This window comes from Sinocyclocheilus grahami, unplaced genomic scaffold (genome assembly GCF_001515645.1).
Source record: "Sinocyclocheilus grahami isolate Dianchi unplaced genomic scaffold, SAMN03320097.WGS_v1.1 scaffold2030.1, whole genome shotgun sequence".
NCBI classification, from domain to species: domain Eukaryota; kingdom Metazoa; phylum Chordata; class Actinopteri; order Cypriniformes; family Cyprinidae; genus Sinocyclocheilus; species Sinocyclocheilus grahami.
Window position 1 is genome coordinate 51,030 of NW_015507209.1, and position 14,642 is coordinate 65,671.

Consider the following 14,642-nt stretch of genomic DNA (forward strand, 5'->3'; position numbering starts at 1 on the left):
GATGTAATGTCGACGTCAAATAGACATCTCCGTGATGTACGTGTGCAATCGCGATTCTCTTTTTGCTTTTTGAAAGGCACCCAACCCTGAGTCTTTCCTCTTGAGTAAATACATGTAGCTTTATTAAAAATTAATAATGTGACACACAGAAACACACTTTTATGATGCAGAATATAATGTGATATGTCTTTGATATATGTAGCTTGTCTGTCCATATAGAGTGAGACAGCTGTCTGTCAGATTATACACGACAGAATTGACTTCATGAACGCTCTGAGCTTCCTGTGGCCCACGGCGAGGACGATGGGCGACAGCGCGATGAAGGTGATGTTGGCGATGCGAGCGACGATGAGCAGGAACTCCGTGGACGAGGTGGAAGATCCGCGGTTATAGTTGAAGTAGTTGATGGAGATGATGCTGGCGCCCCAAGACGAGATAAAGAGGACATTCAGAGCCAGAATCACCTGAGGAAACACACAGAGATGTTCCGCTATCACTCATTCTTCTGTTCTGTGATACTGATTCAAAAACAGCATGATCTATTCACACTTCTGTCACTTGCTGGAGAACCAGAACATGAAGCGACTTGCATGTGTTCCCAACGGACGCTGATCTGCTCTTCCCACAGGATTACGGCCGTAATAGAGGATCCACGAAGCTCATTAGCGGAGGAAATTATATCTTCACGGTATAATTAGGGGTTGGGTCTGGGACTGCACGGCTTAGTAGGTCTTGTTGGATTTGTACACTAGGTTTGAGAGAGAACCACTGAAATCCAAATCGATCATGTCTGTAACGTCGCGATAAACATTAGCATTTTAGTAGGTATTTAAAATGACTCTGTTTCTCTTTTGGGAGGACGGACTAAAAGCGTCGATGACATCATCATGCACTTGGGGGCATGTCCGGTTTTTTGTCCGGTAAGTGCATTAACATATACAGAAAACTAAACCATTTTGCGGGATCTTCGAGGATGTTAATGTCACCCCAGGTCTTCTGTTTAATACATACTAGCAGTACCTGATTACATGTAATCTGGATTACATAATCAGATTCCAAAAAACGAACTGCTTGTAATTAGAGTATATTACATTTCAGATTACAGCTACTTTTTATGGATTAAATGATTGCATGTTATTCACACAATGGCAGTAAATCATTCTCCCTAATTACTCTTTTAAACTTCCTCTGTAACAATCCTGCTGTGTGTCGTACCATTTAGCTATGACTATATTCACAAATGTCGTGTATGCAAACCATGCTTCTGAATTTGAGGGGGAAAAGCACTTCTAAAGCTATCAGACCATTTATGAAACAAATAATGAAGTCTGGACAAAAATATTTAAATCCTGGAAGACTTTAGGCGTGTAATGTCATTGCTGTTTTCATGTTTATTGTAACATGTGACATTATTCCAACTGTTCATTGCATTCCCTGGTTTAATGTATTTTATGTTGTTGATATCAAAAAAATTATATAATTTACATCAATTTGGTGTGTTTAATGGTAAGTTTGATAAGAAGTCATCTAAAAAGTAGTCAAAATAGCTCAAATGAGTAACCTAGATTATGTTACTAACTACAGTTTTCATCATGTAATCTGTAATCAGTTACAGACTGATGGATTACTTCTCAAGTAATCTACCCAGAGTTTGGTTAGGAACATTGTGCTCACCTTAGCGGCCCGTCGCTCCGCGGGGATCCGGGTGATGATCGGCGCGTCCAGACTCTTCTTGGCGGCTCTTCGTGTTTGTCCGTGAGTGTAGAGCGTCAGCAAGGAGCCCAGGTTTGTGGCACTCATCAAGAAGATGGGAATCATTTCATGGATGACCATGGAGGAGGTGGCGAAGGCCAGGCCGCTGTAGACCGACGGGAAGTTCCAGATGCAGCCAAGCAGCGGTCGAGTGGTGCTGCTCACCAACATCAGCGACTAGACGAAAGGTCAGAGGTCACACACAAGTTAAATAAAAGTCTATAGCTGGGGAGTCCAAATCTCCTCCTGCAACCCTAATTAACCCTAAAAGGGGCAAAACCATAAAGAGACATCATTAAATTAATTTAGTGCTATTTTCCATCTTATTGGAACTCAATGCAATTTCAAGATTTTTGTTTTCAAAACTTGACTCTTATTTTTGATTTTAATGTTTGTATCCCCCAGTATACGTTGTCCCTTTGGGGTATAAATTCACTGGAATCAGAACACTGGTTTATCAATGCTTGTTACAACATGGTTGCTTCGGAATACAGACCTAAGATTGGTCTCTTTTTGAAGAAGACACATTATTAATGAAGTGAAAGCATTAAAAAAAAGAAATTATAAAAAAGTTTACAGTAAAGATAATGTAGTGTACTATTTTTATTTTATTTTATCTAAATAAAACATTTTATCAAATACGTTGCACTCTAAAATTGCTATGAAATCAAAGCCATATGTCTAACCAAGTTATGTTCCAAATTTGAAGATGACATCACAAAAATTGTGGTTCCTGTGAGATTTTGTTTGGGCACTAGACCAAAAATAACAACTCTATTGATGCAGTTTTCTGTCACAAATCAATCACTGTCTGTCACAATATCACTTCTATTACAAAACAGTCAGCAAATATGGAACCTTGACTGTCAGACCTTTCCAACGATATTTTGTCAAGATTACAAAAATATTTGATTTTCTAAAACACAAGCGACAAAATCTCAGAGTCTATATATATATTTTTATATCTTGATTTATACCCCTAAAAGGGCGACGAGACGTAAGCATTTAATTTATAAAATTTCTATGTAAGCCTAATGCTGTACAACAGCTTTTTAACCAGGTATGTCCCCTCCAACATGTGTAAATATGTGAACTAGATCAACTTTTATCGTAGATTTCCCACTACAGTCAATCAGACAGGAATGGACACCCCTGGTCTATGGACTCTGATAGATCAAGAAAGAGTCGGACTGACCTCGGTGGAGTTCTGGTCTCCGTTCTTGGAGAAGATGAACGCTGGGATGGAGTAGATCAGATTGAGGCTCCAGATGAGGCACAAACCAAAGATAAGGGACCTGGGGGGTCCGGGATGGCCGTGGATGTTCGTGACGGGCGGAGCGACCCGACGCAGCGTTTGGAAATGAAACGCGCTGAGAAAGAACGTCGACCAAACGTTCGCAGAGCGCAGCCAAACCCAGATTCCCATCATAAAGCGACACCAGTTTCTATTAAGGAAAACCTGCGAGAAAAGGGCCATGTTGATGATTTCCGGTTAAAAACAGGTGCAGCATCACAATCACCTTCACACGAATAAGGTCACTCAACAAAATCCAACTAGAGTTTTACATTTTCCTTGGATTGTTGGCTGCGGACACTGTTCTACATCATCAAGCACTCATCAATTGCTCCATCCAAGCTTAGGCGACTGAAAACTCTCCCTCAGTTCTGGCTGAATAATGAAAGGCGAGTCCTCATAAAACGGTAAAACAAAGACTACAAATTTACAAAGTGAACCAACATGTAGGACCTAACATTCGGTTCATAAGTAGCATTTCTGTCCATATCAAAACTTATTTTGTCCGGTCTCAGCTCTTCTAAAACAATAGAAACATCACAGAAAATACTAATGGTTTCCACTACAAATACCATTACAAACAATCAACTTTTAACCATTAAAACCATTTAAAAATTGGTTTTCTGTAGTGTGTTTGGTACATATTCCATTAGGATGTATTGATTTTAAGAAGCTACCAATAGAAGGCGACCAATTACCATTTTCCATTAAAACCAATACAAGTCCCATTATAACCAGTAAAACCTTTCCAAATTCTCTTCTCCTACAGATCTTACATTGGGACTGGATTTTGGGTGTTTTTTTGAGGCAACAGCAATCATTTCGATGGTTCGTACTGAATGTTTCACATGTACTTTGATAACAGTATTTTAATGCTCAACCTCTTGTTGTTATATTTATTATAGAAGCAAGCACATTATGTCGATAACACTAGTTCAAGAACCCACCGCTTATTCATTGGAGATTGATAAAAGTTGACTTTTGAATTCAGAAACGGAATAAACACTGATACACTGTTTCAATGTCTTTTCAGCATTGGAGACTTCGATTTCAGTGTTCATTTACTCATTTTTGTTAACCTTTTACAAGTATTTAGCCTATAAATAAACGCATATTATATTGCTGCTGATACTTACAGTTGAGGTCAAAAGTTTACAATCAGAATCTGCAAAATGTTAATTATTTTACCAAAATAAGAGGGAGCATACAAAATGCATGTTATTGTTTATTTAGTACTGACCTGAATAAGATATTTCACATAAAAGATGTTCACATACAGTCCACAAGAGAAAATAATAGTTGGAATTATAAAAATGACCCCGTTCAAAAGTATACTCTTAATACTGTGTTGTTACCTGGATGATCCACAGCTGTGTTTTGTTTAGTGATAGTTGTTCATGAGTCCCTTGTTTGTCCTGAACAGTTAAACTGTCTGCTGTTCTTCAGAAAAATCCTTCAGCTCCCACAAATTCTTTGGTTTTCCAGCATTTTTGTGTATTTGAACCCTTTCCAACAATGACTGTATGATTTTGAGATCCATCTTTTCACACCGAGGACAACTGAGGGACTCATATGCAACTATTACAGAAGCTCCAGACGCTCACTGATGCTCCAGAAGGAAAAACCATGCATTAAGAGCCAGGGGGTGAAAACTTTTGAACAGAATGGAGATGTGTACACTTTTCTTATTATGCCTAAATATCATATTTTTTTCACTTAGTGCTGCCCTTCAGAGGCTACAGAAGATGTTTTCCAGAAGACAAAATAAGTTGAATTTACCCTGATCTTCGAATTCAAAAATGTTTCACCCCCCCAGTTCTTAATGCATGCTTTTTCCTTCTGGAAAACCTGTGATGTTGAATCATGGATCAAGGCTGAATTTTATTTTGAATTTGGAAATCGAATCAACGCTGATATTGCGCCACGGTTCAACCTCCTGCTTTTCAAAATGGGAGAGCTAAATTTCAACATTGATTTATATGTATTTTGTTAACCGTTTCACACCCATTTAACATAACATGTTGTTTCAGCGTTTTTGCCTTAATCATTGGAAAAACATCAGGTCAACTTTCGGTCGGGTCCAATCATCCATCACACCACAGTCATTCCTCCGTACCTCCATTCCCATGTCGGAGATCACCAGAAGAGAGTTTCTGGCCAGCGACACCATCAGGTTGGAGAAAGCCATGTTGACCAGAATCACGTCAGAGCTTCGGACGGCTCCCGTCTCGCGCAGAAGGCTTTCCCCGACCACTGCGATGACCGTGGTGTTACCCACGTTCCCCAGCAGCACCAGAATGAGGTATACGGCGATGTAGAGCGGAGACGACGCCATGCGCTTTCCTTGAGCGGCCATGCGTCTCCTGATCACTGGACAGTCGAGTGTACTTCTCAGCATTTATGAGCTTCTCTCAGTGACGTGTCAGTGACCTCATACCCTCATCACCATCGTTACCACATATATATCAACCCAACACCACATCAGCTCCATCCCGGTGCTGCCGGTGAAGGAGAAGATACCACGAGGAGCCGGCGAGATTCCACCAGAGATACACAAGCATTAGGATTCACCAGGGATTGAACGCTCCCAACAGGCTAATTAAACCCTCACTAGTTAGCAGCCTAATTCATTAGTGAGCCCACCACGATCCCACGGGGCTTAATATCAAGGGTCCAAACAAACTTCTTAGTTTAGCAATGATGCTAGAATGCAATAGTCATGAATGAGTCATGCAGACGTAGTTATTAAAATGCTCCCATTTTATTTAAACTCTTCTCTAGATTTCTTTTAAAAATGCACAGTACAGCTGCACGATTCTGGAGAAATTGAGAATCACGATTCTCCCACGATTCTGAACTAAACGAAATAATGCGTGACAAAATACTAATTGCTGCAGTCTATTTAAAAGTGTTTAACTCATTTAAATTAATATATATATATATTTAATACACCAATTTTTAATATTAAAATTATGAAAAAGTGGTTGGAATGAATGATTCAACGACTCACTCATAATTACTTCACTTGTTTCATAACTGGATGATTCAGCATTTTTGAACGAATCTCTTGAATGAATGATTCAATGACTCATTACTGGAACAATGCAACCGACACAGACGTTATTTGACGCGCCAGTTACTTTCAAAAGGGGATTTGCTCTATTTTGATCGTTACCATAGACATCAATATTTATATCCGAACTATAAACTTTAATCCCAGTATTTCTGTGATAATACGAATGACTGTAAGACAGAAATAATACTGTGCGTGTAGTTGAAAAGACCCAAACATGGTAACGTTAGTTTGCTCTCTGTGTGTCTGCGGCAGCACGAACGTATATTTAAATGTTACGGTAACACTTTGTCAAAGGTTTAATAGACGCAGCCGAATTGTTGTCATTTAGAAATGAGATCGCGATCTTTTCACGATTAATCGTGCAGCTACACAATACAAAACACATCTTTCAAGGCAGTTTGATTGGTCAGTTTTGGCCCCTCCCCCGACCCGATGACATCATCTCCTGCTAGACGAATATGGCTTCTTCCGCGCTCGTTCCCGTTCCCGCTGCCGGTGTCTGTGCGACTTTGTGCGTCCAGGAGACGGAGAAGACACGCTCCGACTGCGCCTGAAACACAGACAGGTCAAACTCCTCCTCAAGGATTGACTCAGGTGTGCGCGAGACAGGTGAGGGCTTACCTGCGTCTGTGGGGCGACGGGATGCAGCGAGCATTTCGCCTTTCATCGCTGCGACTCAGACGCTTCCTCCTGAGAGAGAAACATGTGAAACACTAGCGCACCGCATGACGTTCTTTAATAACTAGTGACACTGTATGCAGTATGCAGACGTATACGTGACCCTGGAGCACAAAATCAGTCATAAGGGTCCATTTTCTGCATCATGAAAGCTGAATAAATGATCTTTCCATTGATGTCTGGTTTGTTAGGATCGCACAATATTAGAAAATCTGGAATCTGAGGGTGCAAAAAAATCTAAATATTGAGAAAATCATCTTTAAAGTTGTTCAAATGAAGTTCTTAGCAATGCATATTACTAATCAAACATTAAGTTTTGATATATTTACAGTAGGACATTTACAAAATATCTTCATGGAACATGATCTTTACTTAATATCCTAATGATTTTTGGCATAAAAGAGAAATGTATAATTGTGACCCATACAATGTATTGTTGGCTATTGCTACAAATATCCCCCAGCGACTTAACACTGCTTTTGTGCTGCAGGGTGCACCTGAACACCAAGACCCCTGACGTCTAACTCACCCGTCTCTGCTTGTGATCTTTCGACAGACGTTTTTGAGGGCGAGACGTGACAGCGGAGATTCGTGATTCTTCTGGTTTTCTACAGGAGACGCTAAGGGAGGAAGAGAGAACGAACATATAAAAAAGACCATTTAAAATGTTTTAAAAAACACTGAATATATCAGTAAAGTCGACTGATAGTAAGGAACGGAAGCAAAACTGAAGTGAATTGAGTTGAATAACGTCACTAATTTGTTTCCGAATTGATGTATTCTGCAACACTGACAATGCAAATGTTCGTTTATTATTGTGAAGCAGCACTGAAACAATCTGTATTGCATAAAGCGCTGTGCAGAGAAACATGTGTTGGTGAATATCTACAGAGGATGCTGGCGTTAGGATTGCAACCCTAGCTGGCGTCATTAGCTATGTTTCCATCACCCTGTTTTTATGCCCGTTTTGAAGTGTCGCATCAGAAACGAGTGAATTTCGGGAAAAAATCCCTTAATTCGCAAAAAAGTTTTTACGCTCGCTTGAGGTGGTTTTTGCCTTGTGCGAAAAAGTGTTAATGCGACTAACGGGAGATGGAATCGCATTTTGCGAATAAATTCCTCGAAAAAAGTCGTGACTTTTCGCGATGGGATAACCTGACTAACCAGTGGACCAGTTCTTCGCCCTGCGGCGCAAGTAATTTATCATATATGAAAATTAATATATTCAGTGGCTTCTCCTACTTTTCTTAGTGATATTCAGTGCCAGTTTGTCGGGAAGTGATGATTTTGTTCTCTTTGACTCGTTGGATGGAAACGGTGCTTATTCACAAAAGTTTTATGCAACATTCCAATTTTGCGCATAAATTAAATTCGCAACTTTGGATGGAAACCCGGCTAATGTATATGAACCCACCAGCTTTAGACGCAGGAGAGAAACCGGCTGTCGGGGTTTCAGTCGTAGACACTAGTCCTGCTTGTTTGCTAGCGTTATATTGAGCGTCCAATATTGAACGCATTTCCTCCACCTGCTGCAGCAGAGCTGCCAGCGACTCACACTGCAGCGTGTACAGCCTCAGAATACAACAACTGATCTCTATCAGGTCCTGTTCTGACGCACCAAACAACAAGAACCAGGGCGGCTGGTCTGGCAGAGGGATCTGACGACAGAGAGACAGTGCGAAGGTCAGGTTTAATGGAAGAGTGAAGGGATAAAACATATTGTTAGCATGTGTGTGTGTGTGTGTGTGAGTGTGTGTGTGTGTTCACCTGTAAAACCCGTGCAGAAAGAAAGATACACGCACACGCAATTGTTTCAGCCCTGAACCTCAAAAACACATCAGTCCTCAAACTGTCGTTCATGTAGTTCCTTCAGACACACAGACAGACGGTTATAATTAACACCACTGAGTCGTTTTCAGCACAATGTTTAAGACCAACTGAGTTGAGGATCTCACCAGGCCATCTGAAGCAATCTGGTGTTCTTCTCACACTCCAGAACCTGGAGATTCATCACGATCACCTGCACAGGTAACACGCTCTGAGAACACGCTCACCTGACGGGCGTTTGACGGGTAAGGCCAGAAACATACGATACGCCAGTGCACAGACGCATCTCCATTCTGTTCAAAAGTTTTCACCCCCCAGCTCTTAATGCATGGTTTCTCCTTCTGGAGCATCAGCGAGCGTCTGAAGCTTCTGTAATAGTTGTGTTTGAGTCCCTCAGTTGTCCTCAGTTGAGTGAGAAGATGGATCTCAAAATCATACAGTCATTGTTGGAAAGGGTTCAAATACACAAAAATGCTGGAAAAACCAAAGAATGTGCCAGAGCTGGGGGATTTTTCTGAAGAACAGCAGACAGTTTAACTGTTCAGGACAAATAAGGGACTCATGAACAGCTATCTCTAAACAAACAAAACACAGCTGTGGATCATTCATCTAACAACACAGTATTAAGAGTCAAGGGGGTGTAAACTTTTGAACGTGGTCATTTTTATAAATTCAACTATTATTTCTCTTGTGGACTATATGTACACATCTTTTATGTGAAATATCTTATTTAGGTCAGCACTAAATAAACAATAACATGCATTTTGTATGCTCCCTCTTATTTTGGTAAAATAATTAACATTTTGCAGATTCTGGCCTCAACTGTACTTGCAAAAAATAGCATGTTTTTCACCTAAAATGCAGCACACACATGTGAAAATGCGCCAATCTAACTGTGGCACGCAAGCTTGAGATGCACTAGCAAAGAATTTGCATGCTTTTGTGAAAAGTATGATTCTGGCCTAAAATGCAGGACATGCGTGTGAAAACGCGGCAGCCTGACCTTGTGCGGGTGTTTGACGTGGACGCAGAAGCCGAGCTCTTTCAGGACACGCCGCTCTGCTTTGATCACGTCGCTCTTGCGGCTGACGTAGCCGTCGTCCAGCAGCATGGGGCCGCGGCGCCTGACGGAGACACCGCAGCGTCAGAACACACGGCAGACTCGCGCACACGCGGTACGGTCAGCGTTACCTGTCTCCTGCGGCGTCTTTGAGGTGCTGGAAGACGTTCAGCACATCCCTCACGCGCCGCGGCTCCTCTTCGATCTTAGACGCCAGCTGAAGACACGCCATGGCCACCGTCTGCGACAGGGTCAAAGGTCATGAGGTCATACGCGAGAGAGAGCCAGACGGCTAGTCCAGAGTCCATTTTAGACATTCTGCTGACTGTCTTAAGTAACTTTGCAAAACTTGACATGTAGCTGCAAAGTTACTTACGGTTAGCAGGTCTAAAGGGGATTACTAGCGTCTCACCTCCGCGCAGTGTCTCACGAACGATTTGCAGTAGAAGAACCGATGGAACAGGATCTGGGCTGTTGCCATGGCAACCTGATAACACAATAAAGAACACTTAAAACATAACCAACTATAACAGTGTCCCAAATAACGCACTTCTGCACTACGCACTCGACCGTGTAGCTGATAGCCCCGCCCTCGTTCGCCGCGTAATTAAAGCTGCGACAGTTGATTGCATCACGTGTTCGGCACGAAGGCCGTGTCTCCGACGGAGGCCGCATTTGCAGCATGGTTTACTTCAGTTAACTGAGCATTACATTCGCGAGTCATAAGCATATTACACTTAACCAAGAATAATGCTCAAATTCACAACTGCTAAAATAAGATCTTCTTCATGACGCACGCAGTCTACAAACGCGACCTCCGGTGGACGCAGCCTTCCGCTTGAGAAACGGCCTTCATTTTTAACGCACTATTTATACTACGAAACGTCAAAGAATAGTGCGTAAGTACGCAATTTGGGACGCACCTAGCGTGTTAACGCTACTAGCATGTGCAACCTTAAGTTAGTTTAGAAACAAGTGACTGAAACCTAGTTTAAACACTGAAAACTAGCAGTTTTGAGCTCTTAGCAACAGCCACTGGTTGCGCTTTAGTGTTGTTATGGTCTGAAGTGTTTCTTTAGATGCTGAGAAGCACTTGGTTTACGGGTCTTAACTAGCCTCCCAGCGTGGGTCTCACCCGGTTTCCTTACAAGCAGCCGATCGGAACCCAAAACCAGCTCAGACCAGATCAGACCAGACCAGACTGAGAGCCAGCTTAAGCTAGTTTCGAGCGGGGTTTCTTTTTGAAAAGTCGTTGCTAGGCAAAGGAGTCGTTGCTAGGCAACAGAAAAGCGCGCCCAGTCGACCTGAGGCAAGCGGAGCAGAATTCCCGCGCTCTGGATCATCTCGCACATCCGGTTCCGAAGCTGCTCCTCCGTGCGCGCGGACAGTCCGTGCGCGCGCGAGGGGCTGCAGTGCGCGCTCTCGTGCCGCAGCAGGCAGGTGTCCAGCGTGAGCGCGACCCCCGAGTAGAGTTTTCCCGCGATCACGATCCCGTCGCCGGGAAGAAGCGCTCCGGCGGCCGCCGCCATCTTCCCGCGCGCTCTGACTCAGGGTTGCCAGGTTTCCACAAGAAACCCGCCTAATGTCTACTCAGAATCGCGTTCCGGGGGGTAAAGTACGCGGTGTTTGGCGGGGTTCCCGGTACAACCCGCATTCCAGGGGCTAAACATCACGTTATTGGGGTCGCTTCAGCCCGCGCAAGCCGTGTTAAAGTAGCACAATTCCGCGGGAAAACCTCAGACCTGGCAACACGGCTCACAGCGCCACCTGCAGCACCGGCGGAGTCCGCACCGCTGTAATAACCCCGTCAGCAACTTTACCTCAGAAAAGGTAAGCGGCGATAGTTTCCGAAACACCACAGGTACAGTGTTTCTACAATCCCAGCAGACCCATGTTCTCCTGAACACATGACTGAGTGAAAACGTTCTGGGAAGCAGAAAGCGTTAGCTGGAATAAAGCTGTGGATGTTTACAAACGGACTAGCATGTGGCACGCAAGCTCGCAATGCATTAGCAAAGAATTTGCATATTTGCGTAAAATTAAAATTTACATTAGTTTTACATTACATCACAAAAGTGACATTAGTTTTAGCCAGCGGCCATTTGTAAAATTAAGTGAAAATAGCATATTTACACTGTTAAAAAAAGCGGGATTTTCTGCTATTTATACTAGCTACTTATTGCAAATAGTCGATTATCTGTGCCTCAGTATTGCAGTAAAGTAAAAAACAGTATGCAATAATAGCATATTGAGTGTAAATTATCATTTTAATTCAAATGATTATTGTGACAATATAGCCCTCCCTTCACCTACAAGGGCATTTCACTCAGACGTGAAGCGATGAGAAATGCAGTGAAACAGCAGGTTTGGATCTCTGAATGCTGTTACAGCTCAGTTCTCTGCTTGTGGATTCTGCGTTAAATCGATCCTGGTGTGGCGATGCTGCTTAATAGTCGCTAGGTGGCGCTAGAAACAACAGGCTGACTGATGCAGACAGAGACGTTTATAACACAATGTACGAGAATTGAACATGATATATATATATAATACTTGTGTAAAATGTATTTAAAAGGCATTTTGAGCATGCGAGGAGTTGTGGCATTCTGATTGGTTGAGTTTGAAAAAGGAAATCAAGACACTTGCTGTTAAGATTGTTGTGTGCTACACAGAGAGCTGTGTGTTGTGACAAACATCATAATCTCATGTTCATAACAGCTGCTATTACATCTGTCCCTGTTCAGCTCAACTCATGTTTTAATTGTATAGCTCTTTTCACGATACACTAATCGCTGCAAAGCAGCTTCTCTGAAAACTCTGATGAATTCTGATCGGGAGAGGTTCATACACACTTTGACCCAAATTAGGAGCTTTATGAGTTCATAATAAATCAAAGTAATGCATGATTGCTGAGGTGAAATATGAAGGTGCGTTATACAGGAATATAAACTGTACATTTGCATGCATTTCCTAAATAAACATGTTTATTAAGCACTCGGACTTTAAACAAAAAAAATTAAGCTGCAACATTGATTTCAATATATAGAAATACTGTATTATACTAAATATAATGTAGGCTGTGTATAGGCCTATATGCTGTGCACTGTATACATCAAGGAATTTAGTAGAGACTAATATCTATCGACTACTAAATTGTCCCAAGCAATCATTTTGATCAAATATATGTGTTGTTGTAATTTCAGCCACATTTGCAATCGTTCACGCCATTGATATTACCTGAGAAGATAAAGAAATACACTAGAAAACATGTAATACACGTGTGGAGCAATAACATATAAGACGTGTTCATTCGGTGAAAAGCGGAGCAACAGACGAACCGATTCAATTGAGCGAGTCATTTACGCTGGAACCGCTCCGGTTGATTCGAACTCGGGACTTCGATCATTCAGTTCAAGCGATTCACTAGCACAAAAAAGCAGATCAAAAGAGCCATTCTTTTTCGAATGTCGACATCGCTTGTAATGATTATAAAGCACGTAGTGATGAGTGAAACGGAGCGGTTCGAAACTCAGAATCAGTTAAAGCATCGCGACACAAAATGATTCACTTGAAATGTTTCGAAGCGCTCCAATCGCATCGCGTATCATTTGATTCAGATCGGATTTTTTTTATTATTAGTAGTACTATTTTGCATAACCACAGTTTACTACAAATACCATGGTTAAACTATGGTTAGTGTAGCAAATACCATGGTTAATTTGTGGTTACCATGGTTTAACTAGAGTAAGCATGTTTTTTTGTAGTAAAACCATGGTTAATTTTCATAAGGGATGTGTTGCCAGGTTAACAAAAAAATAAGTAATGCATTTACACATTAAGAGAACACATAGAATGAATACAGAGATGCAGTTTTCACTAAATAAATCTGATGAGAATGTCTCTGTGTGGCTCAGTGACAAACAAGTGAATGAATCTTCCTCAGAAGAGACAAAAACACACTTATATTATAATCACGTCCATAAGCTTCTTGTGAAATTTGGATGAACTCATGAATCTGTTGTTTGAGCTCTTCATATTTAAGGAGAGGACTATAGTTTTGTTAATATTGTGTTTTAGACACAATAGTGTCTGTTTTTGATCAATTTCACAAACTGAAATAGTTCCAATCAAAGTCACAGAAGAACTGATGTGTCTCTGATCAACACAGCGGTGATTCGTTACTGAATGAATCCACAGTTTTGAATGAATCGAGTGAGATAAAGTCAGTTCCTGAATGAATCAGCTGTTTGAACGAATTGGTTAAATGAATGATTCAATGACTCACTCAGTGACTCCACCTACTTTCATATTTAGAGTATCATTTCATTTTTTTTTTTAAATAATTTAATAATGAATCTAAAATATTTCCTTGTAATATTTATATTTAGTATAAATATTTGCTACTTTTTTGCGAAGTCTATTCAATGCTTTTCTCGTTTAATGCAATAATGACTTTAAATGATCTTTTGAGTTTGAAATGAATGTGTGATTATTTAATGTGCAAAACAAACAGACCTTTGCAGAACAAGAGATTTCTCTCTGTTTCACTCAGAAATGTGTCAGATTATGGCAGTGTAACAGAGCTGTGAGCGAATGAGGTGTTTGTGTCTCAGTTCCGCGAGGATCAGGAGTGTCGGGTCAAGTGGACGTCGTCACACGGGTCCCTGATGAAGATCAGCTCACACACAATAGCTCCTCATCATCAGTGAACGAGAGACGGTAATGAGAGTCATGGGGGCAGACGAGAAACGGCACAACAAAACACTCCAGAGCAGCTGGAGATTCAGTCTGATCGCAGAAAAACAGCTAAAACTCCCCACACACACATTGATGGAGGAAGCCAGGCCACAGAGAATATCACTGTAAGACCTAGCAACACCATAGCAACCATGTAACGATTTGATATCCACCCGCAACACAGCAGCAACTGCATTGGAACACTAACAACGCTCTATCAG

At 41.5% G+C, this 14,642-nt stretch overlaps 2 protein-coding genes across 2 annotated transcripts; both read right to left on the reverse strand.

The window, feature by feature from the left end:
• Positions 1 to 124: 124 nt before the first annotated feature.
• On the reverse strand, positions 125 to 5,428 carry LOC107573775 (uncharacterized). Its single transcript, XM_016260223.1, has 4 exons — positions 5,163 to 5,428; positions 2,948 to 3,211; positions 1,675 to 1,929; positions 125 to 464 (listed from the first exon to the last, which is right to left on the reverse strand). Exons 1-4 carry the CDS (start codon positions 5,400 to 5,402, stop codon positions 237 to 239), a joined length of 987 nt encoding a protein of 328 aa, XP_016115709.1. The 5' UTR covers positions 5,403 to 5,428; the 3' UTR covers positions 125 to 236.
• Positions 5,429 to 6,003: 575 nt separating this feature from the next.
• LOC107573773 (cyclin-L2) lies at positions 6,004 to 11,371 on the reverse strand. Its single transcript, XM_016260220.1, has 10 exons — positions 10,992 to 11,371; positions 10,100 to 10,174; positions 9,819 to 9,928; positions 9,631 to 9,751; positions 8,756 to 8,820; positions 8,568 to 8,667; positions 8,215 to 8,458; positions 7,330 to 7,420; positions 6,744 to 6,812; positions 6,004 to 6,672 (listed from the first exon to the last, which is right to left on the reverse strand). The coding sequence occupies exons 1-10, from the start codon at positions 11,214 to 11,216 to the stop codon at positions 6,561 to 6,563; spliced, it is 1,212 nt and encodes a 403-aa protein (XP_016115706.1). The 5' UTR covers positions 11,217 to 11,371; the 3' UTR covers positions 6,004 to 6,560.
• Positions 11,372 to 14,642: the final 3,271 nt, after the last annotated feature.

What these genes read in the sequence shown, in the direction of transcription:
- LOC107573775 (XM_016260223.1), bottom strand. Translation starts at nt 5,402, where the DNA reads ATGGCCGCTCAAGGAAAGCGCATGGCGTCGTCTCCGCTCTACATCGCC. An exon ending in TCTCCGACATGGGAATGGAG is followed by an intron (nt 3,212 to 5,162) that starts GTACGGAGGAAT and finishes CTTTTCTCGCAG; the next exon opens with GTTTTCCTTAATAGAAACTG. An exon ending in CGGAGCGACGGGCCGCTAAG is followed by an intron (nt 465 to 1,674) that starts GTGAGCACAATG and finishes GTGTTTCCTCAG; the next exon opens with GTGATTCTGGCTCTGAATGT.
- LOC107573773 (XM_016260220.1), bottom strand. Translation starts at nt 11,216, where the DNA reads ATGGCGGCGGCCGCCGGAGCGCTTCTTCCCGGCGACGGGATCGTGATC. An exon ending in AAAGACGCCGCAGGAGACAG is followed by an intron (nt 9,752 to 9,818) that starts GTAACGCTGACC and finishes TGTCTCCGTCAG; the next exon opens with GCGCCGCGGCCCCATGCTGC. An exon ending in ACGTCAAACACCCGCACAAG is followed by an intron (nt 8,821 to 9,630) that starts GTCAGGCTGCCG and finishes TTACCTGTGCAG; the next exon opens with GTGATCGTGATGAATCTCCA.